This window comes from Salmo trutta, chromosome 15, assembly GCF_901001165.1.
Source record: "Salmo trutta chromosome 15, fSalTru1.1, whole genome shotgun sequence".
NCBI classification, from domain to species: Eukaryota; Metazoa; Chordata; class Actinopteri; order Salmoniformes; family Salmonidae; genus Salmo; species Salmo trutta.
The window spans coordinates 23,138,629-23,149,864 of record NC_042971.1 but is presented as its reverse complement, the minus strand read 5'-3'; the positions used below and the strand labels follow the sequence as shown (position 1 = coordinate 23,149,864).

The 11,236-nt window shown below is 44.5% G+C and overlaps 1 protein-coding gene across 3 annotated transcripts; it reads right to left on the bottom strand.

The window, feature by feature from the left end:
- Positions 1-372: 372 nt before the first annotated feature.
- On the bottom strand, positions 373-8,759 carry LOC115148651 (serine/arginine-rich splicing factor 7). 3 transcript variants are annotated; one of them, XM_029690731.1, is made up of 9 exons: positions 8,629-8,719; positions 8,429-8,516; positions 5,896-6,124; positions 5,500-5,685; positions 5,266-5,340; positions 4,918-4,956; positions 4,649-4,744; positions 1,555-1,656; positions 373-969 (listed from the first exon to the last, which is right to left on the bottom strand). In XM_029690731.1, the coding sequence occupies exons 3-9, from the start codon at positions 6,114-6,116 to the stop codon at positions 918-920; spliced, it is 771 nt and encodes a 256-aa protein (XP_029546591.1). In that variant the 5' UTR covers positions 6,117-6,124; positions 8,429-8,516; positions 8,629-8,719; the 3' UTR covers positions 373-917. The 3 variants fall into 3 exon arrangements, with proteins under 3 accessions (XP_029546591.1, XP_029546589.1, XP_029546592.1); XM_029690729.1 differs by lacking the exon at positions 8,429-8,516 and having other exon boundaries at positions 8,629-8,759; XM_029690732.1 differs by lacking the exons at positions 8,429-8,516; positions 8,629-8,719 and adding an exon at positions 8,341-8,408.
- Between the last annotated feature and the right edge of the window lie 2,477 nt (positions 8,760-11,236).

The window sequence follows — 11,236 nt, the reverse complement described above, 5'->3', positions numbered from 1 at the left end:
CCACACCTTTCAGGTGGATGATTTTCTTGGCAAAGGAGAAATACTAACAGGGATGTAAACAAAATGTGAACATTTGAGTTCAGCTTTTAGTCAATGAAACATTTCTAGGATATTTTATTTCAACTCATGAAACATGGGACCAACACTTAACATGTTGCATTTATAATTTAGGTCAGTATAGTTTGTATCCCAAATGGTTCTGACACTACAGCCCAGAAGTAATGACCTCACGACTTGTGTGAAGACAGATTTTCAGGATGTCTCCTGGTCTGACTCAGCCCTGTAGCTGCTATTTTCCACCAAAAATGCAGAAGGCCGATGCAACGGCCTGAGACGCAGCCCATACAAAAACGACCTCTAGCTTAAACAGACTGATTTTTTAAAATGGGGATTTTATTATGTTAATTAAAATGGACACCGGTGAGTCAATCGACTTAGACTAAATCCACATCAGACAATCATGAATCAGATCACTAGTGTAAAGATTCATTTTATTAAAAAGATACCGCCATTTACATTGAAAATGAAATAAAACCCTAAATCAATCTGCTTTTAGTACAGCTATGAGTACACTTCAATGCACTCAACTGGAGCTGATTTATTGCCAAAAATATCAGAAAAGATTTTTTTTTTGTGCCATTAACACTGGCCAAAGGCTAACAAATTCAAAATACACAGAAAGCTAAAAACATCTCACCACTGTAAAAAGAGCCATTGAAATGTACAGTTTGGGAATTTGTTGTACATACAGATGAAATAATAATGCCAAAGCCAGAGGATGAACACCAAGGGATAAATAAACTAAATGAACGGAGAAAGAAATCAAAATACATGGACAAAGGGGTTAAATGGCTTCAAGCCCTGAGGCAAATGGGGATAGGGGAACAGCAGGGCATGGAGCGGTTTTGCCCCTATGGTCAGTCAGCATCAGGTATTGGGCTTTCCGTCTGGCTGGGAGACCTGGATCGGCTGAAACAAGGCAGGAAGACAATTAGCATTTTCAGTGGAGCAAGACCTTTAAAACAAAGCATGAACATTGGCATAGCTATTCCATCAGCTGACTGCACCAGGCACTACTCCTAATTCAAATAATCATTGTGTTTAGATACTGGGGACAAAAACAAAAAAAAGTAGAACCTGAAAGTTGTACAAGCATCTGGTAATCACCATCACTAAAATAGCTAGTAATCTGTGGTGCAAAAGAGCGAAAACTAGTGTACAGACAGAGGCAACCCATTTTGACTGAGTTGAATTTAAGTGTCTTCAGTACCAAATGCATGAATAAAATAGTCTTACTTCAGTGCCACATCAAAGAAAACAAATATGTAGGGCAGCATTTCCCAAATTCAGTCCTTGGGACCCTAAGGGGTGCACATTTAGTTTTTTGCCCTAACACTACACAGCTGATTCAAATTATCAAAGCTTAGATCATTATTTTAAAATCAGCAGTGTCGTGATTGAGCAAAAAACAAAAACGTGCACATCTTGGGGTCCCGAAGACCGAGATTGGGAAACCCTGGTGTAGGAGTATGAGGAGATTCTCAAGTTTAATACCTCTTCTTGGTGGTGGCTGAGCGGGACCTGGAGCGAGATCTGGAGACGCTCCGTGCCCTGGGGCGGGACACTGACCGGGAATGGGAGCGAGAACGGGAGCGACTGCAGAAGAAACAGCATTGGCGTCAGTGGGCAATCCTCAATTCAATACTGGTTGTAGGTCTGCATCAAATATTGCGATTTTACTTGCGATTATAGATCGAAACAGGTACTGTTGGAATCACAGAAATATAATGATCATTCTAATTTTAAAGACTTAAATACAGTTTAGTTTGGCATGATAACAAATGAAGCGAGGAAATTGAGACAGTAGGAGCCAAAGTGTTGGTCACCGTTTCCCATGGGATCTTAATTAGATAAAAATGTACATGCAAACAGATTTTAGAATATTATTCACCCTTTCCTCAGATTAAGAACAATGCTGATATACTCCACCACTGGTCCCAGCCTGTATTAGAGCAAAAGTTTCCTAGCAAGATTCGCCCTTGGTGGATTTCGCTAGCCATCTGGTCACTAGCAATTAGCATTAGGGGCTATTGTTTTTAGGCACATTTGGAGCTTGCTAAAACCACATCACTTGCTCTCTGCAAAACGCTAGTTACACAAACAAATAGTATAATAGAACACTTGAATTTATATTAAGAAAAGTGGAAAGCTGATTCGATTTTGTTTGGGAAAATCTGTTGACTGCATGTGTTTTGGTCAATGCATGCTGAGTGAATCTCGAGCATGAGGAACTGTCTGCTGGAATGACAGGAGGTGGGGCGTGGTGTGTGGGATTGGGAAGCGGCCAAAAGAGGAGAGAACTCCCAACTCTAGCGGACAAAATCGAAAGTAAAAAATGTCAAGACGGCCTAAACACAAACATGAGTGTGCGATTTTAGAATGCATGGTTTTGAATTATAATGATGCCTAGCAGGCTGACAGCTTTGACACGTATCTCAACTAGAACGGGTCTCCATTTTCACTTATCGCTAGCGCTGAAGCCACACAAAACAATACGAATATTACCATTCTTTTTTTTTTTTAGCTCATTTGAATAGGAAGGTAGTTGAGGCCTTACCATACATGCTAAACTAGAACTATTCATCAATTTATGGAAACGATTGCTATCTGTAAAGATTGGAGATAATATCCTGCTAGCATAGTCACTACTCCGCCGGTCCTTTCCACCCAGCTTGCTCTGCTTGCTTCACCTCCTGATGAGTTTTTCACTTACGTGGCATTTAAAATATTGCAGCAATGGATATTGCACATCAATATCGCAACTTCGAGTCAAATTTGATTAATCGTTCAGCCGTAAATGGTTGGTTCTTTTTTTGTACTAGCACCCATTCCACTTCAAGCACTAGCTAGGTTTCCATAAATGTGGCAGATTTGCAAGCCAATATTTTTACATTGGCATTTTACTAACAGCGGTGTGTTAACGTCAAACCAACTTCTTGCAAATTAAAGGCTGTGCGTAATGAAGTGCACACAAAAAGCATAACTTTCATTTACCGAATAAAAAGCAAATGCTGTGCATTTCCATCTCATTTTTAACTTGGTTTTGGCACAAAGTATGTTTTAAACAGCAAATGTACCCATTCTGGTATTGGCATGCGCTCTAGCCAACAGCTTGCAGATACAGTGCAGAGGGTAAGCTACATGAGATTACAGATAAGAGCAAGAATCTATATTTGTCAATTGGCAGCCAAGCACCAATGATCCTCAATCTATTGCAAAAGAGCATCAAGCTCATCACAGTGCACTTTTACCACACTGAAGTTCATCAATTTATTTAATCTGTAGCCTAATAAACTGTGCATGCTTTTTAAAGTCGTAGTGGGAGGACCACACCGCACAGCATCGCGTGACCGGTTATTCTATAAATAGTTTCCAATTTGCCGCAGAATCTAATCACCTACAAAAAAAAAAAAAAACTATCCACCCTTGTCTAGCATATTTTGTTTCATCAACATTTTAAAACAACTTGACGTTTCCACCAGGTCTATCTTCAGTTTGACAGGTACTTGACTGAAATAGTTTGATGGAAACCTGGTTACTGCCATTTAGGGAACTGTCTCATTTCTAGTCAGAATGTAGATTGAGTTTACTTTAACCTGTGCAAAGGTTCTGTATTATTATCCCAAGGAATAGATTTCACAACAACGGACATCTGCCATGATACAGTAGTCCAGTCTTGAGTGCCATATTGGTTGGTTTACAACAGTGATTAAAACCACCTTACAGGAAATTTCCACATAACACGATAATTTGGATAGCCAAGCGTGACCCTCGTGAGTGCTAACAAGCAGGCTAGGTAGTGCTAAGTATCAGCAGCCATCGCGTAGTACTTGCATAAAGTTTAGCTTTCCCCAACTTGTCCTCGCCCTGCCCACTTCACTGCCTTACATTTACTATAAAAAAAATTAAAAAAAGTTGTTTATCAGGTTGTGGCAAAGCCCTGTTTAGAGTGGGGCAGTTGACACGTTTGTTTAATTTCAGGAGCAACACTGGCTTTTCGAAACCGCAGTTTGTCGTCAGTAAAATGAAAGTAGCAAGCACGCATTCTTTACTTTGTACTTTTTACCCCTTTTTCGTAGTTACAGTCTTGTCCCATCGCTGCAACTCCCGTACGGACTCAGGAGGGGCGAAGGTCGAGAGCCATGTGTCATCCGAAACACAACCCTGCCAAGCCGCACTGCTTCTTGACACACTGCTCGCTTAATCTGGAAGCCAGCCGCACCAATGTGTCGGAGAAAACACTGTAGAACTGGCGACCTTGTCAACATGCATACGCCCGGCCCACCACAAGAGTCGCTAGAGTGCAATGTGACAAGGACATCCCGGCCGGCCAAACCCTCCCCTAACCCGGGCTATTCTGGGCCAATTGTGCGCCACCTCATGGGTCTCCCGGTCACAATACAGCCCGAGATCAAACCCGGATCTGTAGTGACGCCTCAGGGCACTGCCTTAGACCGCTGCGCCATTCAGGAGGCCCCACAATCACGCACTTTCGATCAATCATTACTTTCAGTAGCATCATCTGTCGCAGTAAGAACTGGACGACAGGCCTACCATGTTTAAAGACAACTTCATGACTATCATTTACCTTACTGATCTGCGCACTGGAGTCCTGGACCGACGGACTGGGGTCCTGGATCTGCGCACTGGACTTCTGGACTTGGAACGTGCTGGGGACCCAGATCTACCGTGCAAAGACAATACCCCCTGTGTCATGTCATCTATTCAAAGCAGCTCTATCCGCTATATGCAAACTAAGGGTTGGGATGGTAGCCTACACAAGACTAAAAACAAAATACAATAAACAGTCAGAAAATATAGTATATTCACCGATTTCAGCAGCAGATTAAATCTTACCTGCTTCTGCGCTTTGAGTATGATGGGGATCTATTACGCCTGTTAGAGGGAGATAAGGGAACTCATGAAGCTGATAATAGCAATTAAGAGAACTCTTAGGCTGCATCTACACTGGCAGCCCAATTCTAATCTTTTGCCAAATTACTGGCAAAAGAGCTGATCAGTCAGAAGAACAATTGGCAAAAATATCAGAATTGGGCTGCCTTTGTAAAAACAGCCTTATAATATATTGACATGGGTCCAAGGTCAGCTAGAATAATAAATAATCAAATAAAAACATTTCATAGGAGACTCCAAGTCTCTTTAAGTCAACTTGCAGGGGTCCTTTTGTGAAACAGAATCACTCACCGGTCACGGTCGTTGCTTCGGCTGCGTGAGCGGTAACGCCTTCCCCTGGACCTTGAGCGAGATCGTGAGCGGGACCTGAGAGGAAGATCATTGATCAACATACAGTATATGTATGGTTGCTACACACATTACATTATCTTGGAGCCACCATGTTGTTGAATGTAATTCAACAAAAGTGACATTCCAATTAACGGTGAAAGAAACATTCTGGAGTAGGCGGCCTCTACACTGTACCTGCTGCGGCGACGGCCTCCTCCCCTCTTGCTAAAGCGAGAGCAGTCATATGCATAATGGCCACTCTCGCCACATTGGTAGCAGCGGTCGTTGGGGTCGAAGTGCCGACGGCTGGGGCGGCCGTAGCGTGACTTGCGAGACATGCCCGTTGACAACTCCACTCTTATGCGAGAACCACAGAGCACTCTGAAAAAGGACAGTGGATTAAGAATAGATGGCATATATAGCCTGCTAGCAAGTGTCAGGTCTTGTGAAAGTGTAAGGTATGCCAAAAAAAAAATATATAAAAAAAAAAAATTCAGAAAAATATTTAATATTGAAGACAAAGTGTTATAGATTAAGCCCTATGAATCCACAGAGTAACGGGCTGCTGTATGCAATCTCACATGTACTCACTTGCCATCCATGCCCTTCGTCGCATCCTCAGCATCTCTGGGATCTTCGTACTCGACGAAGGCAAAGCCAGGCGGGTTCCTGGCCACCCAGACGCTGCGCAGAGGTCCATAGTAGCTGAACGCCCGCTCCAACTCCCCCTTAGCAGCCCCGTTGCCTAAGTCACCCACATAGACCTTGCAGTCAGTGTTGCGCGAGGAGCCACGTGATGATGAGTGGGACATCTTAAAATCTGAAACCAGATATGAAGGAGTGACATTGAGACCTTGTGTAACACCATACAGACCTTCAGGACTAGCATGGCCTGTTGCACTGGGTAGGAAATAATGACTAACTTATCATTTTCATGAAAATATTTGCTATTTATCCAGCTGCTCATTATTTTATGGGAACAATGAAATAGTTTCAGCACAAGCTTCAAGTGAGGCTGGCTAAAGGTTAGCTAGCCCAATAATGGACTAAAAAAGCCTAACATCACTCCTAGTCCAAGGACCTTACATGTTGTGTTTAGAGGAAAATTGGCTATGGTAACCAAAAAGTCCATCTAAACGTATTGCGGTATAGTCCTATACTGAACGAAAATAAATGCAACTGAAACAAATAAATGTGGCCCTAATCTATGGATGTCACATGACTGGGAATACAGATATGCATGTTGGTCACATATACCTTAAAAAAAATAAGTAGGGGTGTGGAGCAGAAAACCAGTCATCTGGTGTGACCACCATTTGCCACATGCAGCGCGACATCTTCGCATAGAGTTGATCAGGCTTTTGATTGTGGCCTGTTGAATGTTGTCCAACTTCTCTTCAATGGTTCTGCAAAGTTGCCGGATATTATCAGGAACTAGAATGTGCATTCTTACACGTTGATCCAGAGCAACCAAAATATGCTCAATGGGTGAGTATGCAGGCCATGGAAGAAATGGGATATTTTCAGCTTCCAGGAATTGTGTACAGATCCTTGCATTATCATGCTGAAACGAGGTTATGGCGGCAGGTGAATCGCACGACACAACAATGGGTCTCAGGATCTCGGCACAGTATCTATGCATTCAAATTGCCATCGATAAAACTCAATTGTGTTCGTTGTCCTTGCTTATGCCTGCCCATACCATAACCTCACCGCCACCATGAGGCACTCTGTTCACAACGTTGACATCAGCAAACCGTTTGCCCACACAACACCATACACATGGTCTGCGGTTGTGAGGCCGGTTGGATGTACTGCCCCTGAATGACGACAACTCTTTTGCCAGTTCACCTATTTTGTCAGAGTCCTGATTACATTCACATTGCTATGTTTTGAAAGGAACCTAGATAGTTTTCAACATTCACTCAATGTACTCTGGGTCTTTACAAAGTGCAGGCCAAGCCATTCCATCAGACAGTGGTATCAGACAGCTAGATATACCTATGTACATTTTGGAAGCGAATAAATTGCATTTAGTTAAAAGATGAGACAATAATTAATCAGAAGATACCTATTATATTTATGTACATTTTAATAGTAACAGAATAAATACTAGATTAACTGCAGATTAAATAACACTAATTCAATTTACACCCAACGCAGGCTACTACACCTTTAAGAACTAGAATTGATTTTGTACCCCATGTTGTGACTCACACTATTCAAACCCCACAATCGAATAAACCGTTTCTGAAGCTCTCTTAACATATAACGTTGGATGGCATATTGCATACAAATAATCTGAACTAAAAACTCCACACAGTGGAATTTCTGTGCATCCTTGACAATCCCAATCAATATCCAAAGACCGTTTCTTCTGCAAACCCCCACCTCTTCTCTCTTTTGTGGCATCAATGTGAGGATTTATGGCAGGGGACACGGTATTGCAATAGCCTAGTGTGTGGTGCAGGAATAATGACAAGCAAACCTGAGATGCTTCGTGTTCACAATGCTTTAAAAAAGGAAACCGGGCAGAAAGCAAGCGAACCTAACCCAGACCACCTGTCGAGATGGTGTTAGTTCGGTTCGGGGGCTCCTTTGAAAGGTCTGAGCTCCTTTGGCGTGTTCACTCTGCACAAAAAAATTAACAGCACCGAGTTCACAAAAATTGGCTGAAAGAGAACAAGTGTGAAAATACCCTTAGTTAACAAACGCGTAAAGAATACCATGCAGGTCTCGAGACTAATGTACTTTTACTCAAATAACGTAGTTAACATTACCGTTGTTAGCTAACGTTACAAGTGGCAGTAGTTACCTAGCTATAGTAGCTGTTACCGTTAGATGTGTAAGTAAGATGAGACCAATATACACAACTAGTTAGCTAGCAACAGTGCAGTGGGCAATACAGCACTTAGCGCGTAGAAGGTAGGCCGCACATCATTGCATGGTTTCACACGGTTTTGTTCACCAAATAAGGCTATAACGTTACAAGTGGGAGAAATATCACGATAAACACAAACTGGTTTGAAAACGTACCCTAAGCATTTGATTCTTGCCAAAATGTGATTTCAGACAGTTCGCCGAAACGCAGCTTGGATCGATATACAATGGCTGCCATACTCACTTGATGCAGCTAGCTATGCTAACGTTAGCTACCCGCCTCCCCCGTTTAGCTAGTGAATGAACACCGTTTCCCAGTTGGCCTCAGTCAGCTGCAAATACGAGTAAAAGAAATAAAGCGTGATTCATTTCACGAGTTCATAGTTTGTGTTTAATGTTATGTTGTCTTCGTTTCCTTAGCATAGTAACAAGCCGGGCACTCACCTTTTCCACGGTCCCCCCCTTTCCCGTATTGACCTAGCTAGCTGCTCACACAAGGCAACAGCACGTTTAACATATAACCCAGGGAAGGAAGTACCGCCAACCAGAGAGCGATTCTCTTTCGGTTTCAGGGAGGAGGGATTTCCTGAATAGTAACATACCATTGGTTCCCACAGCTATGATGCCGGGCGCGTGCACACGTCATCTTCTTCTTCGATGGGGTTTAACGTCGGTTAGCATCCAATGTTAATGGTGCATTACCGCCATCAACTGAGCGGGAATTGAATAAGGAAAGTCAAAAAACATTACGGAAAGGGGGAAAACGACATCATACAAAATTAAACAGGTCAACTAACAAAACCCATCCCACTTATTCAATCACAGTCCACTCCAAAATACATCCTACACAGGCCCAGGGACCCCCCCCCCCCCCAGTGTCTCAGCGGTTTAAGGCACTGCATCTCAGTGTTTGAGGCATCCAGGCTGTATCACAACCGGCCGTGATTGGGAGTCCCATAGGGTGGGTCACAATTTGGCCCAGGGTTGTCCAGGTTTGACAGTAGGCTGTCATTGTGAATAAGAATTTGTTCTTAACTGACTTGCCTAGTTAAATAGTTTTAAAACACGCTTCTTCTGCTCTAAATACGACCAATTCTTGTGACTCTCACCTTCCAGCCTCCACGCATTTCAGATTTTCCTCGAGACGTTAAACGAATTTCCCAAGTAGCATTGATCCAAAACCCTCACTCCGACTAAGAACGAATGTAGTGGTTTCCTATTTTCCACCACAGCTTTACTTCTCTTGTTTCCCTTTTTCTTTGCCACTGTAACCCAGTCATTGTCACTTTTTGAACTATTAACTTCACCCGACTCACTAGAAGTTTCAAACAAGACCTCAGTTGCGTGTACACATCAACATGGTTGGGTAGGTTACTTTCTAAATGTAATCCGTTACAGTTACTAGTCACATGTGCAAAATTGTAATTAGTAACGTAACTTTTGGATTACCCAAACTCAGTAATGCAATCTGATTACATTACATTACTTTTAGATTACTTATGTTACCAATTGAACCACATCTATTGCAGGATAAATCAATTTTAAAGTTTACATAGCTGTCACGTCCTGACCAGTAGAGGGTGTAGTTGGGTCAGGACGTGGCAGAAGGGAGTGTGTTTTTTAATGTTTCGTTGATTTTGGCCGTGTGACTTCCAATCAGGCACAGCTGTAGAGGGTTGTGGTTGATTGGGAGTCACACATAAGTTGCCTACGTTTCCTTTGTGTTTCGTGGGTAATTGTTCTTGTCATTGTGGTTGCACCTGACAGGACTGTGTTGGCTGTCAGTTTTTCCTTGTTTTGTATAGTTGTAAAGTGTTCGTTTGATTAAAATATGACGAACCCTAACTCCGCCGCATTTTGGTCCAATTCTGAAGACAGCCGTTACAGAATTACCCACCAAACCAGGACCAAGCGGCGGAGGATGAAGGAGCAGCAGGAGTACAACGTGATGGACCAATGGACTTGGGAACAAATCCTGGACGGAGAGGGACCATGGACTCAGGCTGGGGATTATCGCCTCCCGCAGTGGGAGATTGAAGCGGCGAGAGTGGAGAGGCGCTATTACGAGGAGAGAGAGCGCAACGAGTGCGAGAGGCAGCCCCAATAATTTTTTTTGGGGGGGCACACGGGACAGTCGATGGAGCCGAGGTCGGAACCAGAGCCAGTCGGGATGACATTGGGGGTGAGCGAGGGGTACGAGGCAGAGACTGTGACGGAGTTAATGGGGAAATTAAGGGAGAGAGAGATGAGAGAGCTGCTAGTGTGGTGCATTAAGTACGGCATTCGCCCTAATGAGCGTGTCGTGGGAATGATGTCACCTGAGGCAGCTCTCCATACTCGTCCTGAGGTGCGTGCTGGTTGTCTGGTAAAGACTGTGCCTACGCCCAGAAACAGGCCTCCTGCATGTCTTCTCAGCCCTGCACGTCCTGTGCCTACGCCCAGAACCAGGCCTCCTGCATGTCTTCCCATCCTGGTCAAGCCCGTGCCTCCTCCACGGACCAGTCCTCCAGTGGGTCTCCCTATCCTGGTCAAGCCCGTGCCTCCTCCACGGACCAGTCCTCCAGTGGGTCTCCCTATCCTGGTCAAGCCCGTGTCTCCTCCACGGAGCAGTCCTCCAGTGGGTCTCTCCACCCTGGTCTCTCCTGTGCCACCTCCTCAAACCAGGCCTCCAGCGGGTCTTCCCAGACTGGTGAGTCCAGGGCCTGCGCCCAGAGCCAGGCCTCCGTTATGTCTCCCCAGCCTGGTGAATCCTGAGCCGGATCTGCCAGAGTGGCCCGTCGTGCCGGATCTGCCAGAGTGGCCCGACTGCCCGGATCTGCCAGAGTGGCCCTCCTGTCCTCCGGCCCAGCCCTAGTGGCCCTCCTGTCCTCCGGCCCAGCCCGAGTGGCCCTCCTGTCCTCCGGCCCAGCCCGAGTGGCCCTCCTGTCCTCCGGCCCAGCCCGAGTGGCCCGCCTGTCCTCCGCCTGTCCTCCTTTGTGTAGGTGCATTTCGGGGTATGCACCTTTGAGGGGGGGGGGGGTACTGTCACGTCCTGACCAGTAGAGGGTGTAGT

Excerpts from the sequence above, each read along its gene's own strand:
- LOC115148651 (XM_029690729.1), bottom strand. The coding sequence starts at position 6,116 with ATGTCCCACTCATCATCACGTGGCTCCTCGCGCAACACTGACTGCAAG. Across the intron at positions 5,341-5,499 it reads GGAGGCCGTCGCCGCAGCAG|GTCCCGCTCACGATCTCGCT; the intron begins GTACAGTGTAGA and ends TCTTCCTCTCAG. Across the intron at positions 4,745-4,917 it reads TACTCAAAGCGCAGAAGCAG|ATCTGGGTCCCCAGCACGTT; the intron begins GTAAGATTTAAT and ends TTTGCACGGTAG.